The sequence below is a fragment of the Carcharhinus amblyrhynchos genome, chromosome 6, assembly GCF_965287045.1.
Source record: "Carcharhinus amblyrhynchos chromosome 6, sCarAmb.v2.hapA, whole genome shotgun sequence".
Lineage (NCBI taxonomy): Eukaryota > Metazoa > Chordata > Chondrichthyes > Carcharhiniformes > Carcharhinidae > Carcharhinus > Carcharhinus amblyrhynchos.
In genome coordinates, this window is record NC_137329.1 from 17,773,804 (window position 1) to 17,796,272 (window position 22,469).

General features: G+C 39.2%; 1 protein-coding gene across 3 annotated transcripts in view; it reads right to left on the reverse strand.

Moving 5' to 3' along the window:
• Positions 1-22,469, reverse strand: part of LOC145343718 (uncharacterized) — an 81,530-nt gene that overhangs the window by 39,827 nt on the left and 19,234 nt on the right. For 2 of the 3 annotated variants that reach the window (XM_080189955.1, XM_080189953.1), the window contains exons 9-16: positions 17,635-17,748; positions 16,397-16,721; positions 13,218-13,333; positions 12,406-12,523; positions 12,237-12,328; positions 8,037-8,181; positions 1,678-1,784; positions 308-431 (exon numbers count right to left, since the gene is read on the reverse strand). In XM_080189955.1, coding sequence (XP_080046081.1) covers positions 308-431; positions 1,678-1,784; positions 8,037-8,181; positions 12,237-12,328; positions 12,406-12,523; positions 13,218-13,333; positions 16,397-16,721; positions 17,635-17,748 — 1,141 coding nt within the window. The remainder of the gene's footprint in view (positions 1-307; positions 432-1,677; positions 1,785-8,036; positions 8,182-12,236; positions 12,329-12,405; positions 12,524-13,217; positions 13,334-16,396; positions 16,722-17,634; positions 17,749-22,469) is intronic. The other variant, XM_080189954.1, reaches the window with a different exon arrangement.

Sequence of the window (22,469 nt, forward strand, 5' to 3'; positions counted from 1 at the left end):
ACGTAACTTTGCAGTTAAGATACCAGTGGGGTCCCTGAAGATTTAAATACTGGGTCAGATGATACCTTGGAAGGAAAGCCAGCCAGTTCATCGAGCATGCTCATGCTTTTTATATTATGGACGTCAATTTATTTCAATGGTATAATTTTACAGGGGGGAGAAAACAAAAATCCAAACAATGCTGACTGAGGTTAGAATGTGCCAATAAACAAAACGAGTTATGTATACAAAAGCTGTGAAGTTCAAAAGCACCACAAAATTGGTAGGTTGTGCATGCTTTCAATAACCTGTCCAGTGGGTATCACACCTGTATGATGGGAACTGTACTCTGGCCACAAACCTCCCAAGTTCTCCCCTTCGGTGTTATCAGTGCTATCCACACTAATGCTCGATTCTTCAAAATGCTGTTTCTCATCATATTCATAGTCACCCTGAAAATAGAACAACATCGCATTTACTTGTTTGTAGATACAAATTACAAAACAATTGTCAATGTCACTTTATTTGGTTGTCAGGCACTGGATTGTAAACATTTTCAACCATCTAATTGTAGTTCCTCAGTTAAAAATAAATCAACATAAAATAAAACAGATCTCCAGCTTCAGAACTGTAATACATATTTATTTACCAAACAGGTTTATTTGTTAACACGAGCTTCTAGAGCGCTGCTCCTTGATCAGGTGAGTGGAGAGTTGGATTCACAAACAGGGCAGATACAGACAGAGACACAATTGCAAGATAATGGTTGGAATGCGAGTCTTTACAGGTAATCAAGTCTTTATAAGTACAGACAATGCGAATAGACAGAGGGATTAACCTTTGATTATCCCTCTCTCCACTCGCATTGTCTATACCTGTAAAGATCTGATTACATGTAAAGACTCGCATTCTAACCACTATCTTGCAATTGTGTCTGTCTATGTATGCCCTGTTTGTGAACCCAACTCTCCACTCACCCGATGAAGGAGCAGTGCTCCAAAAGCTTGTGATTCCAAATGACCTGTTGGGCTTTAACCTGATGTTGAGGGTCTTCTTACTGTGCCCACCCTAGTACAATGCTGGCATCTCCACATTCTTGATTTATTTGGATAATGCACTCATTGCCTGGTTTCAGTGCAAGCTGGGGAACTATGATTGAAATCTGATAGCTTCACAGAATGATACAGTAGAGGAGGCGGCCATGTGGCCCATTGTGCTCGCACCTATCACTGATTGAACTATCTGTATATTTGCAGATAGGAGCAAGATTGACAGAATTACTGGCTGGAATTCTCCGACCTTGCCTGCAGCTAGGAATCTCCAGTCCCTCTGCAGTGAACGGAGATTTGGCTGAGCATCAATTTCACCATTCTCACTGGCAGTGGCCTCTATTATTAAATCCTATCTACAATGTAAATTCTGCAGAGCACTTCCAAAATTATTCTTAAGGTATGTTAGAAACAGAATTGAAAACTCCTTGCTATTGTATCAGACAACTCAACTGATTCTTACTTAGAATAAAGCACTAAAAAATAATTACAGACATTTCACTTTAGCAGATGTCAGTTAACATCTACCTTTTCAAAATGACTACAACCGTACTCAATATTTGCAAAGCTTAAAAGTAAATACAACCACATAGTGCAATGTTGTGGATAAAACTTCACATAAAAGATAGAAATCAGCCTCATTACATACCCCAAGCTTTTGGCCATCTGTGGTGTGTTTCTTCCTTTCTTGGCGCTGTCCTAGTCTTCGAAGTTGCACCAGTTCCTCCTCCAGCTCCTGCTGTCCTGAGACCAAAGCTGGATCAGAGCAGCCAGGAAAGAACCAGTCATCCTCAATCAGTTTTGTGCCACAGGAAGACAAGTCATTCAGACAGACAGCGTGAACACAGACATCCATACACACACCACACACTGATTAGATCGAAGTGACTTTATCACTACCTTGTGACTTCCCCAAAGTAAAATGATGGCTTCAGTTTCAGTTGTGTTAGCATACTGCATAGACTGCTGATATATTAACTCCTAAAGTTTTCAAATACCAAGGCTGAATTCACACTTTGTAAAATTAATTTTTGTTTTGAACTCACACTGGGTATTCTAGGAACAAGTAGTACTAAAACTGATTTATGCACTGCTGTAGGTTTCAAAACCATAGCAGCGCTATCCAATGTTCATACTTATTTTAGTTGTATGGTTTGTATTTGATTCCGAATAAGTATACCTTAGTTTGTATATCTGCATGTAATTTTGCTGCATCCTCAACAGCTTTAGCTTAAGTTTAAAATCTCAATAACTGCGCTGTTGAATAATGTGGAACACACTGAACCGTTCATGATTATCTCAAACCAAGGGAGTTTATCAAGTGGGAGGCAGAAGAGAAGCATTGCTGAGTGAGCCACACAATGATACTGAAAGAAGCTGGCAGCAAGTTATACACCACATCAGTTTGTTCACTGATGTCTGGCATTGGGAAATCTTTACTTTCAAGTAAAACAAAAACAAATTCCCTCAAAATAATAGAGGAAGTGTTTTTGGTTGAACATCTCATCATTTCTCAGACTTCATAGTCGAAAAAGGCAACTTCCTAATCAAATTTGCCTTTAACTGCCGGTTCACATCTACCTTATTGCCTAAAGTAGAAAATACAATGAAATTACTAAATAAAAACTTGTTGCTTTTCATTTATCAAGCATAAAATCATGAAGACGACTGACTCAGATGACTACACTTCCTCACACCCTGCTTCCTGAAAGGATTCTACCTCATTTTCCCAGTTTTTCCATCTCTATTGCATCTGTCCTGATGCACCATCAATACTCATGCTTCTGAAATGTTTTCCTTCCCATTCAACAGAGAATTCAATTCCTCCATGGTGACCAGTGGCCTTGACCAAGTCCATTCCATTTCCCACACTTCTGATCTCACACATGCTCCTCTCTCCCACAATGGATTCCTCATCTTCCACCCACCACATTCAACAGATCATCCTCTACCATTGCTCTCACTTCTAGCTTGACACCATCACCAAACACAGCTTTCGCTCCAACTTCTTTCAACATTCTGAAGGAACTCCATGAACCTCAACCATCATCCCCAACTGCTGTCTCTTTCCAACAACACCTTTCATTCAAACCCAGGAAATACAACAGCTCTCGTTCCACATCATCTCTTCATAACATCCGGGCCCCAAACATTATTTTCAGATGAAACAAGCAATATACTTGCAATTCATGTTAATTTAGAGGACTCTGATTGCTGCTCCCAGTGCAATCACTGGTGATACCAAAGTGGATTGGGTGGTCACTTTGCAAAAACCTGTCCTCAAGCTTCTGGTGGCCTGTCATTTTAATTCTCTGCCCCACTTAGACTCTGCCCTCGCTGCCCTTAGCCTTCTACGCCGTTCCAGCAAAGCTCAGCATAAGCATGAGGAACAGCATCTTATCTGCAATTAGGCACTTTACAGTCTTCTGGACTCAACAACTTCACTGCTCCCATTTTCTTTCAAGAGGCAGCTGATTCTGCTATTGTTAGTTCAACCTTGTTTAAAATTTTCCTTACATTCAATGCCTCAGCGCAACCTGCCCTTCTCTGCCCCTTCACCAGTCCGTGAGCTTTGACAAAGGGTTGTCTGGACTCCTTTCTCTCTTTACGGATGCTGCCATACCTGCTGAAATTTTTCAGCGTTTTCTCTTTCAGTTTCAAATTTCAGCATCCTCAGTAATTTGCTTTTATCCAGATCATCTGTCTTTTGTTCTTAAAGTTGCAATCTCTAACAACTACAATTCGACATCTAATACATTCTCCCTCCCTTCAGTTCTGACAAAGAGCCAAAAGGACACAAAATATGAACTGCATTTCTCTCCTTACAGATGCTGCCAGACTTGCTGCGTTTTACCAGCATTCTCTGCTTTTGTTTCTTTACTTGTCCACTATTATCCCCTTGCGACTGCCCCTTCATTCTTCAATTTCCATCTAATCGCTCCTGCCTTCTTTCCTATCAAAGATCTTAGCTTTTGTTTTTCCACATCTGTTCCCGCCTCTGAACATGTTAAAACCTGTTACACCTATAACCATTTCCAGTTCTTATGAGAAGTTATCAACCTGAAACGTCAACTGTTTTCTCTTTCCTCCACAGATGTTGCCTGATCTGCAGTTTTTTCCAGCATTTTCTTTTTTATTTCAGAGTTCCAGCATCCACAGTACATAAATGAAGTTTTAGGTTCAATATTCCCATCTGTTATTAATATCATATCACAACCTTTAGAAATTTGGTGAGAATTATCTATCTCCAATTCAAAGAAATATTAATTCTACCTTGGGGAAACCACTCAGGATAAGTGTCACTGGCATATGAACACAGACAGATCAGCCTGAAGAGTAATCATTGTCAGTAACAAAGGGATTTTTGACTTTCTGAAAGATTAGTTCTGAAAGACTACTTCAAAGAGTAGTAATTAGCTGAATACCATAGTTATTGGGAGAGTGGGATATAAAATGGACACAAATACACCTGTTATCTAATTCACTTACAAATATTAATGCAAACTTTTTCTGGCAAAAGGAACAGTCCCATCTATTTTGCGATTTTTAGAATGAGCACTGTAAACATATCCTACTTAATTGAAACAAACTTGTCTTCAGCATGCAAAGCAACAAAGGGAACAATTAAATACAGCAACAAAACTCAAGATGATCTCATACAAATTTAGGCCAAACATTCATTTGTCATGAAATGGCAAAGGCCTCCATATGAAGGTAGAAAGGATCAGTCAGAAACCATCTCTTCAGCATTTCTGAGCAGCAAGCGTTCAATTTTAAAAAAATAATTACGTCACAGCACAACAGCTTCTCGAGTGCACTGCTGATGATTTCCAGGTAAGAGTTCTGAAGGCTAGAAATAATCTGCAGTGCACTGCACAGGACATGGTGACATGAACCTGCATGCACAAAACTGATGGGAAACTAAGCTCTTTATGGCTGGCCAAATCACAATTGCATGAGCAGTGGAGGGGGAAGTGGATGGAATCGCTGAGTGCTCATCAGGGAAACGGTAGAGAAAAAGAAATAACAAAGTCATGCTTAACTGAAAGGGAACTACTCAGCAATTTTCCTCAAATTAAAACACAGATCTTTTCATATCTATTTCAGAAACACATCCACAGAAGTCAAGAGTTTTTAAATCACATCACCATGGATATATTTGAAACGGAGGCAAAAAAAAATCCAACTTAAAAAGCAAAGAAGCATCAGACAAGTTAATGTTATGGGCAGGTTTCTATCCAATAATGCCACTTTTCAGTCTAAAACAGTTGTGGGAAAATTTAAGCTAATCCTTTGATTGCACATCTCTTATTTGGTTTCCAAAACTTGTGAAAACTCAAATATATTCTCATTAATTGTGGGCGGCACAGTGGTTAGCACTGCTGCTTCACAGCGCCAGGGACACGGGCTCAACTCTTGGCTTGGATCACTGTCTGTGTGGAGTTTGCACGTTCTCCCCGTATCTGCGTGGGTTTCCACCAGGTGCTCCAGTTTTCTCCCACATTCTGTAAGACGTGCTGGTTACGTGCATTGACCTGAGCAAGCACTGGACTGTGCAACTAGGGGAATTTCACAGTAACTTCATTGCAGTTTAAAGTTTGGCAGCCTTGCACTAAAATCTGACTGTGGAACTTGCAAATGGAACCAAGGTTGTAAAATATATATATTTTTTCCCTAGTAAGCCTTACTCGCGACCAATAAATAAACTTTTACTTTAATACTGCACCAACATCAACTGCTAACGTTTAGCAATACAGATTTATGGACAATGCTAATTGCGCATTTTCAATGGACAAAAATGGCATTCGCAGTATGAAAGGTGCTGAATCCTCAATGTAAAAAAAAAATCACTATTCCAAAAGTGCAAATGATTGGAAACCTCTCACCAGAAAGCACAGTCAATACTAATATGATCAATAACTATGATCAGAGTTTATTTAAATATTCATGCAAATTCATCATTTAAGTGTATTTTTGTCAGAATTTTGTATTTAACACAATAGAACCTTACTTACCAGAATGGCAGCATGGACAAGTTGAGCCAAAGGGCCTGTTTCCATGCTGTCAACCTCTATGACTCTATGACTCTAATTCAACGTCATTAAGTTGGGAATGGCTTGCTGGGCAATAATGGCATTTGAAGAAATAGCAAAAGTATCTCAGTTTGAAATGAGATGGTCAACAATTAACGTTTGTATTGTATTATGTTCCTTCAGTTTAAAGTTTGGAGCCTTGCACTGAAATCTGATTGTGGAACTTGCAAATGGAACTGAAGTTGTAAAATATATATTTTTTCACTAGTTAAGCTGTAGTGAGTCCATCTAAACTATATAAATGAGGTTTAATTAGCACAGATGGTTCCTGCAATGTATAAATGGAGGCTGCTGCACCCAGCAATGTGTAGCTGGAGCTGATAGCATTTTATACAAGATAAGTAACTGATAATAGCTGTGTTTCATGATAAAATATATCCCTAAGTGACAAAATCTAAAACAGATTGGTGAAATTAATTCTCAGTAAAACTATATTTTACAGTAAATTAATCCATGACAGCACTGGCTTCATATCACAATGTTGTGCATTAATGGAGCATTTGCAGTCACAATGGCAGCAATCTTCACAGGCACAGAATTGGTGGGCAAGACATAATAATATCTATAAAGCAGCAAATAGTGGGAAAAAAACATGTGTTCAGACCAATGCATTCTTCAGGTTCAAATGACTATGATTCAAAGGATCTAAGTAATTTGAATAGTTCTACTTGTAGCATACTCCCAAGTGTTCTCACCACCCAATTCAACAGCACTTGAAGTACAACTTGCATCAACATTTAAAAGCTTTAATTAAAAGAGAAAACAGAGCCTGACCAGGCACCAGAGCTAAGCAAAGCCAGCCTCTCCCATGCAGGGAGTTTTATCCCTCTGTGCTCTCAAGTTGGTTCGGACCCAAGCAATAGTTACAGTGTAAATGCAGTCTCTTAATGGCAGAGCATAAATCATGCCACTTTTTCAGCCATTAAGCTTTATTCCTTTATTAATACTATATAGGTATAAATATCCCTCAGTCAAGAATTATTAAAAGCAAATGGGTTCTACTAAATGTAGGGCATATTATGGGGACAGACAAATAGATGGCCATTAGCAGACGGTGCAGCATCAAATGGAAGCAACGATGAGTGAGCTCAATCACACATCAAACGAGAATAATAATGGGTCTTGTTCAGATCCTTTAAGGTCACCCTTATTGCGTTCTAAAGTCTGACTGAAGAATTTTCTCACTAACGTTTAACATGTTTCTTTTTGGCATCTTATAAGCAGTACTGCAATGCACCTCTCAGGTTTGTTTTATAGGCTGTATCTTGTTATAGCAGGTACTGCAATGCACCTCTAGAATAGAGCTACCAACTTTCCAACCCTGTCCTGGTATCTCCTAGAATTAAAGATAAATTGCCAAGACATGGCTACAAGCAACATAAAAGAAAAGTCAAAGTAGCATTAAATAAAGTTTTTTCCCTTGAACATTTGCATTTGAGTTATAAAAATGTTGTGGGGATGGGGAAAAACAGGCCATTGAACTGTGTCAGGAAGCGTACAATCAGGCAGAGAAGAGCCTATTCCTTCTCTAATTGTTGGGAAATAGCGAATACTGAGAGGGTTGATGTGTTGGAGGACAACCAATGGAGGAGCTTTGGGGTGGAGTAGTTGGAGGCTAGATGTTATGCAATGAAACCTTCAGAAATACGTCCAAACACAGTTAGCAAATCCTATGCTGAGGTTGAAGGGATCCGAAAACTTTACATAGGAACAGCTGATGTATTAAATGCTTTGTCCTGTAGTTGTCAAAATACAAGGTCTGGTTCAGATAACCACAAACATTCTACACCTCAATCGGAATTAATAGAAGAAGCTAGACCCTTAAATGCAACTGAATTGCAACACTCACTCAAATCTATTAAACTGCTCATAGTAAAATATATAAATGGTTCAACAACAGAATTGTGTAATTTACCTTCTCTTTCTTCCTCAATTTGTGTCATCCTTAATTCCATGACAGCTCTCTCCTCTTTGGCCTGGCCCCGTGCCGATTCAGAAACCATTTCTTGCCACTCAAGCAAACGACTCTGCAGCTCTTCAGCACTGCCAGATTCACTTGTCTACAGGGACATTACATAAATGTGCAGTCAGCCAGAAGTCTAATTGGATAATTACACATTCTTCTTGTGAATGTCATTATATTGAGAACATGTGGCCATTAGATAAAGCAGTGGTAATTGTGCCCATTTGCATCTCAACTATATTCGGTCAACGGCGCGTCAAATAGATCAAAGACTCAAAGTGATACAGCAAAACTGGCACTACTTTGATGAAGCGAATGGCCTCTTCCTTCAAGTGCTGTCACATATAACCGTAAAATTACTTTCTTTTCCAAAGTGAGTTCATTCATAAAGTATCCGGTCCTCAATTATTCGCTGTTGAAAATTATGCAACAAGTGAATATTCAGTAATTTTTGGATAGCGTAATGCCGGATAGACAGGATTTTTAGATGGCGGAATTTCTCACCCCACCACCAAAGAGTCAGCAGTGAACTGATCCCCACTGATCAGAGGGCAGCCCCATCTGCAGTTCAGCCTACAGAATATTTATTAGCTGGAGACAGTACTTCCACTCCTCACACAGGTGGCAGTCAATCTGATAGGCAGGTAGCTCTGTAGTCCCAGCAGCCTCAGTTGCAGCAATGACCAAGAACAGGACTACAAGCAGTCCCCAGATTCTATGCTGTAGAGTCCAGGACGATGTCAATGTGGGAGTTTTAATAGTGGTGTTATGTTCTCAGTTGGCATTACTACTCCCAGGATCAAACCCTGGTTCAAAAGACTGTAACTTACAATTTGTTTAGAGAAAGTGGCTGAAAAGAGTCACAGGGCTGCCAATTAGCTTTTAATGCCAAAAACAAAATTATTCAACATTAAAAGTTTGATTACAGTATGATACGCCTTCACTCCTACTTATCGTCACAAATGTAAACAATTTTAAGGATAATATAGATAACAAAATGTACCTTAAACTAGAAAATTTTCAATAAACACACAGTCCCTGTAACCCAACAGGCTACCTATGGTCAGACAACAATCCACTCTGAAACCAAGTGGCGAATGCCACTGAATTGGTCTTCCTTGGGATTTCTCCTCAAATCCTGCCCTGCTCCCCCCAGATGACTATTACACTGTGAGCAAACTGATCTCACTGGATTCCAGCATCCACCCAAGTGTTTCCAAACTCCTCTCTCAAACAGACACACCTTAGAATTTTTTTTCAAACAATGTTCTCCCTCAGCTGTTCGCAGCAAGGATTGGCCCTCAGGTTTTCCAACTCTCCTTTCAGTGTTCCTTTGTCTTGAATAGCCTGGAGAGAGAACCTTGGGAGTAAGGTGGTGCCAAGGACCTGATGTAAAACTGGGAACCTTGAGGGAGGTATCCCACCCTTCCCATACAAGGCCAAGCAGGGTGACCAGCCGAATTTCACCCCTGTTGCTGAACTCTTCATGCCATTCTCAAAATTGCAGCTGGGCAGGAACCAGCCCTTAAGTCACTAATAATTGGTTATTTAATGGGCCAGAATTGGGGCATGGCCAGGCCAGATCAACTTGCAAAATTCCAAATCAGTGTCCACAGGATCCAAGCCAGCTGGTGAAGTCAAAACCCTGATGTCATCAACACTTCTTTAATATGATGATTAGAAATGTTAGGTTTATTAAGGGGATACAATGATGTTCTGTTTATGCAAACTCTAAATCTACAGATTTTTCAAAAACAAAATAGCCTTATCATTTTCCATATCAAATTTCATTTGAACTTTTTTCATAGACAGCTCACAGGCAGAGTATTTCACTGGGTAGTACATCTATGTTGATAAAATGGTTTACCCTGGCTATTTTACATGCACTCACCGCTCTCTTTAGTGAGTTTAATACAAATCATCTGTAGATGTCAAGTAAATAAACTTTACTATAACCTTAATACGGTTTTAGACAATCCAGACATTTTAATCAATCCACTCCACACACTTTGGACATGCACCCACTGTCTAATACAGCATAACAGAAGGAGTCGGCAATGAGAACATCCAGTACCATGTAACTGGTGACCAATTACTTCTGACTGATCATCAACTTCCACGCCCAAAGCCTCCATTTCAAAAATTCGGTTATTTTATTTCAGGCAATCCATTGCACAATAACTTTGAGTCACATCTGAAACCTGCGACCATTTCTCCAATATTTCTGGGGTTTGCTCTCCTGCTATGGTTATCCAATTCCTGTTGTTTGTTAGAGCTAGCAGAAGGGGCTCTATCTTCATTTTGTTCATTCTTCTTTCACACTGACACTTGTGTTTCATCTATAAACGGTCTGAAAATGCTGCCAACATTGAATCCCCCATCTTTTGATTTATGCTCAAGGGTAACTCATGGTGCCATGAAAGTGACTGGAAATTAACATTTCCCCAAAAATGTTTTTAAAGTTGCAGATGCTTTTGGGATGGGTGTATCTCATTCTGAGAATAACTCTAATCGACATCAGAAGCCTATTCACATTCAACACTTTAGCATAACATTTTGAAAGTAAACAATGAATAGATTTTCGACAATCCTGTGTATAACCTGCTAAATTTCACGCTACATTCTTCTATGAAATAGCCAACCAACTTTCTAAATTTATCAACGTCTGACCATGACTCATATGTATGTCTTATAAATTTTGTCCATAAATTTTATGTTTATCAAAACCCTTCCCAATGCTGAATTGATGAGCCTCTGGCTCCAAATATACTTTGCACCTGATCCTGCTTTTAATGGAAAGTGCCAGGACCATATCTTGCTTTTTATTTGCTTACAAGATAACCCGTGTCCGTATATCCACTTCATTCTTCCAATGGTCACACAGTTCAGCTTCACAGAACAATGCTGGAAAATCATACGCTGATACTTTACTCTTTGAGCCATTCTTCTCCAGAGTAACTCCAATTACAATCTTCTGCCTGAAAATAAGGCTTAGTTTCCACCCTTCACCTTTAGCCCAGCCATCTTCTGCTACTAAAGAACCAAACTAGTTCATGAAGTCAGAACCAAGACGGAGAATTTTTCCTTACTGAGGGTTTGTAGATTTTGTTTGGTTTCATAGCTCTTCCCACACTGAGCTCTCCACTATTTATAATATTCTGGTTAAACCAATTACGTCCTTTGTCTACACACAAAGTACTTAAGTAAACAATGCCATTCACCTATGAATACTAACAATATAATTAACAGATTGGGGCAGGCAGTAGGGCAGCAGTAAGTCCAACTGTGGAATTGTATGAACCCCCACCATTACCCACGCCCCCCCCCAACACACACACACACACACAACTGCGCACCCACCAGCAAGGACCATACCATTCTGCCCAATAGGTCAAAGAGTCACTGCAGCACATTGGCCTCTTCTGTTCTTTCTATTACTTCAGCAGGTATATCTGTTTCCAGTTGTTACTGATGATCACACAGACAGATTTCTCAAAAACTTACTACAAATGGCATTGTGATTCTGAAGAATATCTTTGCAGCAACAATATAACGGGAATTTAAGTTCACCATCAAAGGTTGACATGACCCAAAACAGACAGGACTTGGATTCACAGATGATTGTATTTATCAGGATTTATCGCCAGATTTTGACTAATATTTTCCCCATTTGCAGCAAATTGTATTATTTAATATCAGCTGCACCATTTTCTCATTCTTGCCAACAGATCTTCATAGTTGATGTTACTAGAACATTAACATTCAAACTGGAATCGTGGAACTCTCTGCAACACTAAAACTAATTAAAAAATGTGGACATGCTCTGTTGTTTCCAATACTACTCAACCCAATATTAAGCAGACAAATGTGTTTGATAATGTACACCAAAGCAGTCTTTCATGGAAGCACAGTGCCCACCTTAACTGCAGATACCAAGTCAGGTAGGCACAAGGAACAAAAAAAATGCAAAGGACAAACTTAGCCATATGCCCCATTTTAAAAAAATCTAAAATAAGCAACAAGAAAACAAAACTCATCAATTCAAAAAATCCATTGACAGTTTGAGGCTGTTCAGATTGTACAAAATCTGTATCATAAGATTGTAAAACTGCACATGGATAAATTATATACGACACAAAGAAGTTTGCCAACCTGGGAAGTTGCCCGTTTGGTCACTTGTTCCAGATCTGCTTGCATTTTCTGTTGTTGTTCTTCATACAGTTCTAATTTTGACAGAAGCGCCTCTGAAAGAAAAATGCAGCATCACTCAATAACAACGACAGAAGGACAGAAAATAATCAAAACCAATTGCTGAACATACCATTTTGTGCCCTGAGCTTTTCAAGATCATTTGTTCTTTGTTCCAATTCCCCTTTTTCCTCCTCCAGTTCAGCAACTCGGCTTTTGAGGGCAATTTGCTCTTGGTGAGAAGTTCCACTCTAAGTGAAGGAGAAAATTTAAATTGAAGCAAAGGATTTACTAATATGAATAATATAAATGTCAATGCACATTAAAATGGAATCAGAATATTCTGCAGTTATTGTGACACGTGCTTTCTACTTCACATTTTCATTCTGTAATTCAGTTCCTGCTGCATGTTCGTGTCAATTCCTGGTTAGGAAAGATTAGTACTGCATCTGTCAGTGCCTGCAATTCTGCAGTAAAATGGCGAATTTGACACAGTTAGAGAGATAGCAGATGAACACAAAGAGACAGGATTAAAAGGATATGCCAATGGGGTTAGACAGAGATTAAGTGGTACTTTGCTCACGTGAATAGGTGGCATCATTTTGTTGGCTTGAGTGGCTTGTTGGTATTGTGCACACATTCTTCATTTGATGCAAAAACTGTACACTGAAATTCAGGTCTGCTGTCCATCACTCAATACCCCTTCACATAACTGATCTGAGACACAAGACTCACTATGCACAGTTGTCACAGTGAAAAAGCTCTCAAGACACCCAATGCAAGAAAGAAGGTTTTAATCATTCATGAAACAAAAAGGTACCATCACAACAACCCCATTTCTATTTCGAGGCTTTGGTCCGAGCATTTTAATTCCATTTCAATAAAAGAAAGACAGGCCTTTTTACAGGCAGTCACCAGATATCAGAAGTCAAGATTTACACGTACCACTGCATTCCTGAGATCTTCTTCAGCCTGCCTGATTCTGGATTTGGACCAAGCTTTCATTTTTAGGAATTTAGCCTCTGATTTAGCAGCCTCTTCCGTTTTAAGTTTCAGTTGTCCTATAAAAAGGATGAAAATACACATATTAATTACACATCTTTAACAATCATTGGAACAATTCAAATTACCATTTAACTCAGCAGCAAAGAATTATGATTCTTCTAATGTAAACATAAGCAGATTTTTACCATGTTTTGTTGTAAATAAGAGAAAGCTAGTAGCATCATTGCGGTTTTTATGTTTTTTCCATCAAGACTTTACTATAATTGATGAAAATACAATACTGTGCCATGAGTAATGTGTTTATATGATGTGTTATTTTTCCCTTCTTGCCTCTTATATGTTCAACATTATCATTCTGTCATGCTAGAATGAGTTGTAACACAAGTTTAAATGGGTACAATCTTGTCAGGACATGACTACATTACAGTGGTGTGCACTGTTATTAATTTAACCTCATATAACTCAGAATCCATAAAGAAATTAATTGGTTCTAGCTTTGTTACCTTATTTTATTTATTTAATGTGGTTATCCTGAGAGTTTTTACCCATCTTTAGTTTCATTCTCATTTGCAATGTTAATTCACAAGGAGTAATGCATTAGTTACTAGCATCAGAGATGCTACTTGCATGAAAACATTCTGCTTTATTTGCCAGGGTGAATAAACCCAGATCTAATCATTCATTATGTTACCAATCAACTGCAGGGCCCACAAGAGATTATGATATTTTAAAGGGCAATCGGGCTATAAAATGATTGATAAAAATGACTGAAAAATATTAATCAAGTGACAATACAAAATAGACAAGCTATAAGTGAAAATTAAAAAGCAAACACTGATAGGTGTAATCAACAATCTTATGACAATGGTAACCTTACATTTATCATATTAAATGCATACATGGGAAAATGAAGTCACGATACTGCCACATCTCTAATTTCATGCCTGCATCCAAAACAGAAATTGTGCTTCACAGCTATAAGAGTTTACAGAGCCAAAGGCAGGAATTTGATCCATCATAGCTGGCTCACAGCTAGAATAATTCAAAACTATGGTTAACATACTCTCTTCCTGAGTCAAGATCTTCCTCTAATTCAAATATGTACCCATTTTACTGTAAAAGATGGAACTCTCTCTGCTTCAACTTCTCCAGTGGCAAAGCTTTCCAACTTCAATAACTTTCTGCAAAAAATGTCTCTTAACATCTATTATATTTTTAATTAAAGATCCTTTGTTCCTTAATTTCGAGAGAAAATGGTCATTCCCTATTTGTTCTATCAAAGCCTTTTATTATTTTAAATACCCCTATTAAATATCCTCTTAAGCCTTGTCTGTTACAGAGAACATAGTCCCAGTATTGTCCCACAATCTCCTTTTGTCATTACAGTTTCTCACCCTTTGTATTATTTTCCCCTTACTATTGTTCAAACTTAAGTAATATAAAATGTCTGCAGAATTATTGAAGCGTCTCAGTTGTGGTGTGGTCTGCAGGCGTTAACACTTACTGGTTAGTGGCCATTTGTAAAGAAACAACTGAGTACCACTCTCCCCGTTAGGACACCACGAATGGAAAGGGCCCCCTAAATTCCTTCATGATGTCAGTCAGGGAGTTTTACCAAAAAAAAGTCAATTGATAATTCACCAAGTTCAACAAAGAAATTAATCACCCAACCTCCCAGGTGACTACCTTCACTATTGGATCATTTCAATGATATCTACAGGTGAAAGCAATAATTGTAACAGGAACTAAATTCTACTGGGTTTATTTTTTCCATGGGTTCTCTAAACTTCACTGTCTATTGATCAAAGGATCTGACCAGGACACAAGAACATTAGAAACAGGAACAACAGTCCCATCAGTCTGTTCAGCTATTGCTGAACTTCAAGCTCAATTTCACTTTCCTGTCCGAAATTCATAACCCTTGATTTCAAAAAATGATCAGTCTTATCCTTCGATGGCTGATTATCCATAACCCTCTCGGCTTGAGAATTCCGATAATTCACAGCCCTCTGAGTGGGGAAAAAATAATAAGAACATAAGAAATAGGAGCAGGAGTAGGCCATCCAGCCCTTCGAGCCTGCCCCGCCATTCAATAAGATCATGGCTGATCTGTCGTGGCTCAGTTCCACTTTCCCGCCCTCTCCCCATAACCCTTAATCCCCTCTCTTATCAAAAACCCATCAACCCGCGTCTTAAAAATATTCAGCGAGGCAGCCTCCACCACTTCAACGGGCAGAGAATTCCAGAGATTCACCACCCTTTGAGTGAAGAAGTTCCTCCTCAACTCCGTTCTAAACCGCCCCCCTTTTATCTTGAGGCTGTGCCCCCTAGTCCTACTGTCTTTTTTGAGCGGGAAGAGTCTCTCCACCTCTATCCTATCCAACCCATTCATCATCTTATACGTCTCAATGAGATCTCCCCTCATTCTTCTAAACTCTAACGAGTACAAGCCTAGTTTATTCAGCCTCTCCTCATAGCTCAACCCCCTCAACTCCGGTATCAGCCTAGTAAACCTCCTCTGCACTCCCTCCAAGGCCAAAATATCTTTGCGCAGTCCTGAATGTCAGTCCTGAATAACTTTCTGAAAGAAAAACTAGAATTTTTATATAGCTCAAGTATTTCTGTAAAGTACATGATGCAGTGATAGAATGCAGGAAATATGGCAGTCAATTTGCGTCAAGTGGAGATTAACTAACTCAGTCGACTACACGGCTAGAGTGTGATCCAGAATGAAGCCAATGGCATAGATACAACCCCCGAATCAACTGTGAAAGTTCGTGGAAGCCTGCTTCTTGCTTTTCCCCGTCCTTGATGGAGTGTGGTGCCTCACTAGCAATATAACCACTTCTTTCTTTCTCACAAGAGAGATCTCCCTTAATCCCTTATGGACTGTGGTTAATTACCTTAAATATTTAATTTGTACAAAGGTCCAATAAAGAGCAATGACTAGGTAATCTGCCTTTTTGTTTGGTTATTAGGTAATAGAACTGAAATGTGTAATAAAATTAAGCTAATACTGATCATCTCAAATTACCATCTATTTGGGTTTCATGAAGAAATCCTGTATAGAGTGGACCAACACTTGCACATCAATAAAGCAATAAAGCTTGAGCAATTACCTTCCAATTCGTTAATCCTCTGTTCAGTAGAATTATCTACAGTAGCAGTTGTCTCTAGTGCTACAGAACCATCACGGGCTTGTAAATCTTGCAATTGTTTCTGAAGTTTTAATTGGTGCTGTTCCTTCTCAGTCAGTTCAGCTTCGTGTTTCTCTTCAATAGCCCGCAATTGAATGTTGTGTTTCTCTTTCATATTTTTCAAGTCCGCCTCATGTCTTTCCATCAGATCTCTTACCTGGGCTCTCATCACATGCTTTTCAGCATCAAGCTTAGCCTCAAGATTGTCTTTTTCTAACTGAAGAATCCTCAATTTTTCCATCATCTCCTGAAAATTTCAAAATCACATACTTCCCTTCAATGAAAAGAGCAAACCAAAATGACCTTTATAAACCTTAAGTATAAATGTAGAAAAACTGTCCTCCTTTGTAACAATATAAAGCGTATGAAATTAAACAAGAACTAAAAGAACAAATGAGAACCTACAACAGTTGATAGGAAAGTGCAGAGCAACATCAGTTACTAAAAGAACAAGAGTAACAGATACCTGGGAATATCACAAAACTGGAGGTTCCCCTCCAAGTCACTCACCATCCCGACTTGGAAATACATCATTATACTTCACCGTCACTGGGTTAAAATCCTGTAACTCATTCCCAAACAGCATTGTGGGTGTATCCACACCTCAGGGACTGCAGTGGTACAAGAAGGCAGCTCACCTCCACCTTCTCAAGGGCAACTAGGGATGTGCAATAAATGCTGGTCTACAGCCAAGTCCACATCCCGTAAGTGATTTTTTTTTTAAATACAAAGGATTGCGAATCTGTTACCTCCTAAGTATATTTTTGGTATGTACTAGTAAATGCTATGTGGAGTTGTTGCTGAGGTGTTACAAAAACATGGCAGTACAGAACATTGATCTACAGTGCCTATAAGTGACTATAATCTGGAATTACAGCGCCACCAGGACCCATTTACATTAGAAATTCTCATTATAACTGATTACATTGGCATTTTGATGTTAAAGTTCAACAAACAAAAGTGAAAACAAGGAATAAAGTGTGGTAACAGGGAGTGTTGCACAAACAAGACTTTATAATATTACATTGGAAGATCCACAGATGTTGTCTGTCACTTTAAATTATATTACCACAGGCTGAAAGAAAATCTGTCAGCTAGTCAATCGCAGAGATCTTTCTTTTACCATCAATTTACAAAGCAGCAAGCAATTCTTTCCTCACCTGTATCTGTTGATCTCTCCCATCAAGCTCTTTCTGCAGCACATCCACAACTTGTGTCCTTCCCAATAGTACCTCCTCCTTCTCATGAAGCTTTTGTTTGAGGGCTTTCAACAACTGCAGGAATCAAGAGTGAACAATAACAATTAAAAACTTTCAACTCAAATACCAACATTTGCAATGAGAACATCCCAATCAGTAGGTTCCCATCTGGCTTTATTTTTATGATGTTAGAAATTGCTATTAATTATACTAGGGGATGAAAGCTCTGCACACCCTTAAGACATTCCTTTGTTTACATTAACACACTTATTTTAAATCATCTAATACCTTTGTCAGATTGCATAAATAGGAATGTCAAATTAATGGACCAAGTATATATTTACTAGCATCACCAACTGTAATTTGTAGTCTAAAGATACTTAATGGTTTACTAATCAAAATGTGTTAATTACTCCAGGCAAGTTTCAAAATCTACTCCTCAAAACACACTGAAGGATAGCCTTATAAGAAATAAAGGAATCTCTAGAGTGTTCTGTAAGAGAGGGTTGGCAGCCAAACATGTATGATGGCTTCAAAACAGAGAAAATGATCACAGATTGGAAAGGAGAAGAAGCTGTAACAGTGCCAAACAGATTTGATAATGCTGGCATGGGGTGATAGGGAGTGGGTAGATGGAAGGGGAAGAAGAAAAAGGGATAAAGAAGCATACTATGTATGCTGGCGTAAATATAGCAATATATTAAACACCTGTACCCACATTAGACGTGGGCATGCCACCTTGAAACAGCACAGTACAGCATCTAAAAATATTTCCCCAATTGAGATACATCCCCTTCGATAATAGCTACGTGGTTTCACAATCCAGCAACAGTTTGGTAAATAATGTACGAAATATTATTTATGATAAATCTCAGCAATATGATAATGCATTGCTACATGCAGTATTTTTGGAAATAGCAATTTGGGGATTTTGCCCATTGCACGCAAGAAGAAAAATGAATCCATCACATGCAATTTCCTGTCTGTCTGTCGAGACATACCAACTGCTTTTGTTATCCTTAATTCAAGAAAAATTAACAAAAACGCTGCATTTGTTGGAGCTGACATACAAATTTACAGCCTCTGTGGATGGATTCAATCATTAGTACAATCTGGATGAATAAGCAAGTTTACTCAAAGTATACTCAAAATCATTGTGAGCAGAAATAAGCTAATCAGCAAACAAAATTCAGAGTTTTTTGGTAGAAAAGGAGGGCAAGGTTACATGCATGTCAGCTTCTACCTAACGAGAGGGCTTTGTCATCTAATAGGAGACACTTTAACAAGGACAGATACCCAATGAAATTGGCCCTAATAATAGCTGGAACCACAAAATTACCTTGGAAAAATTATAATAGACCAACTAATTCATAAGCCAGAGCAAAAACTAATTCTTAACCCAAAGTAAATACTAATTCATAAACCACAGGAAAAGCTAAGTGCAGAACAAACATAAACCGGAGTGTGGTTGACGTTATTTCACAATACGGAAGAATAATAAAATGAGCTAGGACGTAAGAACAGCATGGCGGTCGAACTACAATTCTTCAATTTCTACTCTTGTCAACAAAGAAGTATGGAGATTTCCTTCGCTACTGTGTTACTAGCATAAATCAGGTTTGCGTCTGTAACATCGGAATTAAGGCCGTTCTGTATTAATTCAATGGAAATTCATTCGTGGCCTTAGAATCAGGAATAAGGAGAAGCAAAGGCAAGTTAGTACAGAGTAGATTAGGTGATTTATTATTCCAGACTGCATAATACAGATCAAAATTAACAGGCAATTGTGCAATAATCACAGAACCATTGAATCCCTACAGTGCTGAAAGATTTTATCCAGCCCATCAAGTTTGCATCGATTCTCCGAAACAGCATCCCACCCAGGCCCTCACCTTCATCCCATCCTCATAATCCCACACATTTACCATGGCTAATCCACCTAACCTACACACTTATAAACATTAAGGGGCAATTTTGCATGACCAATCAACCTAGTCTGCACATCTTTGGACTATAGGATGAAACCAAAGCATCCGAAGGAAACCCAAGGCCACAATCAAACCTGGATGCCTGTGAGGCAGCAGTGCTAACCACTGTGTCGTCCCTTAACGCTGTCAAGTTTTTTTTGTGTTGTCAGACTTTTTACTGTGTTTACCCCAGTCCAACACTGGCATATCCACATCAAGCTTTTTTTCTCCCGAGCAAATACAGATTTTAAAAACATGCCAGCAGCAAGAATTTGTCCTTTCAATTAACATTAGAACAGAACTCCAAATAAAAAAAAAGGAAGTCAGCAAGATAGATATGAATGGAAGGAGGCAGAGGGTGTCAGTGAGGCAGGGAAGGAGGGAGGGAGGGAGGGAGGGAGGCAGGCAGGCAGGCAAGGAGGGAGGGAGGCAGGCAGGCAAGGAGGGAGGGAGGGAGGGAGGGAGGGAGGGAGGGAGGCAGGCAGGCAAGGAGGGAGGGAGGGAGGCAGGCAGGCAGGCAGGGAGGGAGGGAGGGAGGCAGGCAGGCAGGCAGGGAGGGAGGGAGGGAGGGAGGGAGGGAAGGAGGGAGGGAGGGAGGGAGGCAGGGAGGGAGGCAGGGAGGCTTTCAGTGAAAGAGGGGATTTCTGAGGAAAGCATATAAGGGGATCTCAGTGAGGCAGAGGGGAACTGAATAGCAATGGGGCCCCAAGGAGGCTTGCTGGGAAGAAAGGTATCTCAGTGAATTAAACAGCCATAGGAAAAATCTGAGTATGGAATAAGAGGAGGAAAAAGAAAAAAAAACAGGTGATTTTACACACAGCCACTGAGCTGCTTTAGTTTTCAGCTCACTAAAGTGTAAAATTCCTCACCCCTAATTTGTGGCACAATGAATTTGCTAAACCTTGTTTCTTCATGAGAAATTTTTCTAAGTAATGCATTTCTGCCATCAGCCAAATGGAGAGAATTTCCTCCTCGCATCTGATTTTTTTTTAAACAATTAAGATTACAAATTAAAGAAAGCTTAGTTTTGCTTCCTGACAGTAGCAATTCCCTGCCTGATTTCAATAGAAGCGCCAATCTCAAAATTGCAAAACCATCAAGAACATCTATAAAATGTGGGGTTTGGTAGCCACTTTTGGTTATTACTTCTTTTGGTGCAATTTCATTCTGGACAAAATCTACTATTAGATTTTTCAATGGGTAATCTGTATTTTAATTTTAACCACTACCCAGAATTTTTATGATTAAAATATTTCAAGATTCAAATTATATATTGCTTCTGTAACTTTCTTCAAATGATGCACTTGGGAAACAGATAGCTGTTTGGCTAGCCAATAAGCACCACAAAATCACTTGCATAAATTACTGCGTTGGGCAGGCTTTTGAATGACTGACAAATTCTTTACTCATGTCTATTCAGACAAGACTGATCAGCCATTTCAAGAACTGCAGATGTGACTTTCAGATCTTTCAACTCGACTGGGATTCTTGCACAAGCAAAAATCTTGGACTCATTTGTCTGTTGTCGCCACCATAATTCAGAACTGACAGATCATACGTGGTTACAAATTTGTGGGTCAACTGGCAGGTTGGACTGTCACAGTCAGCACAATGAGCACTTGATAAGCCTGGAAGGACTCCCTCGTAGGACAGTTAGCAGTCCACAATAAAGGCAGCAGTGGCTCAAACACCTGTGCTTTTAATGACAGCAGAAACAACGTCAGCTTCTATCTGATGTAATCTCTGCTAAATGGTGGCAGCACAGTGACACAGTGCTTAGCACTGCTATCTCATTGTACTGGGGATCTGGGATCATTTCGAGCCTTGGGTGACTGTCTGTGCGGAGTCTACATGTTCTCTCCGTGTCTGCGTGGGTTTCCTCTGGTTTCCTCCCATACTCCAAAGATGTGCGGGTTAGGTTGATTGGCCAGGCTGAAATCCCCTTAAGTGTCAGGGGGATTAAGGGAAATACGTGGAGTAACAGGGATAATGCCTGAGCAGGATTGTTGTCAATGCAGGCTCGATGAGCCGAAAGGCCTCCTTCTGCACAGTAGGAATTCTATGATTTGACTGGCAGCACTCAAAACAACAAACATCAGGTAAAAAGATAAACAGTAATTATGCTCTTTCCCTTTAATTGACTACACTATACCCTTTAAGCTTCTGTTATATTTTCACTCTCAGCGCCAATAGATAGCAATAAATAAATTGAAACAGCAAGGGATTAATAAAAGATGAAGTAAGATCGCATCGCAGATTTTGGAGGAGATATTTGCTCATGTAGAACATGCCTGCCCCCAGGGGATCGAGGCAAGTCTACACGGGCTAGGTGAATAAATTTTCCCTTGTGCAGTCAGTTAACACCAATTGTAAAATCTTGCTCCATCTGCCTTGAGTCATCATAATTGTGAACAAATAAAATACTCTTGCTTACATTAAATACAAGTTACACTGTGCATTGCAAGGGCATCACCATCGCAATATTATACATACCATTATATCATGTACAATGCAGCTTTTTTTGTGTTAAAATATTAATGACAACTCAAGAAGCTTGAATTATGGATCACTTATTATAACTGGTTGACTTCAGGAACCTATTCTAAAGATTTCTCTCCCATATAATAAAGATCCTGGAAAACCCATTAAACTTAGAATTGGACAGGTTTTCCTTGTGTAGTCCTCAGTAATTGGTTGTGACTTGGAATTCCATGGTTAGTGATTAACTTTGGAAAATAAATCATTGTTGGCTAAATGTTGAAATAGAAATTGTGCTGAATATCAACAAGTTTCAGCTGCTGTGGATATACAGTGATTAATAAACACATC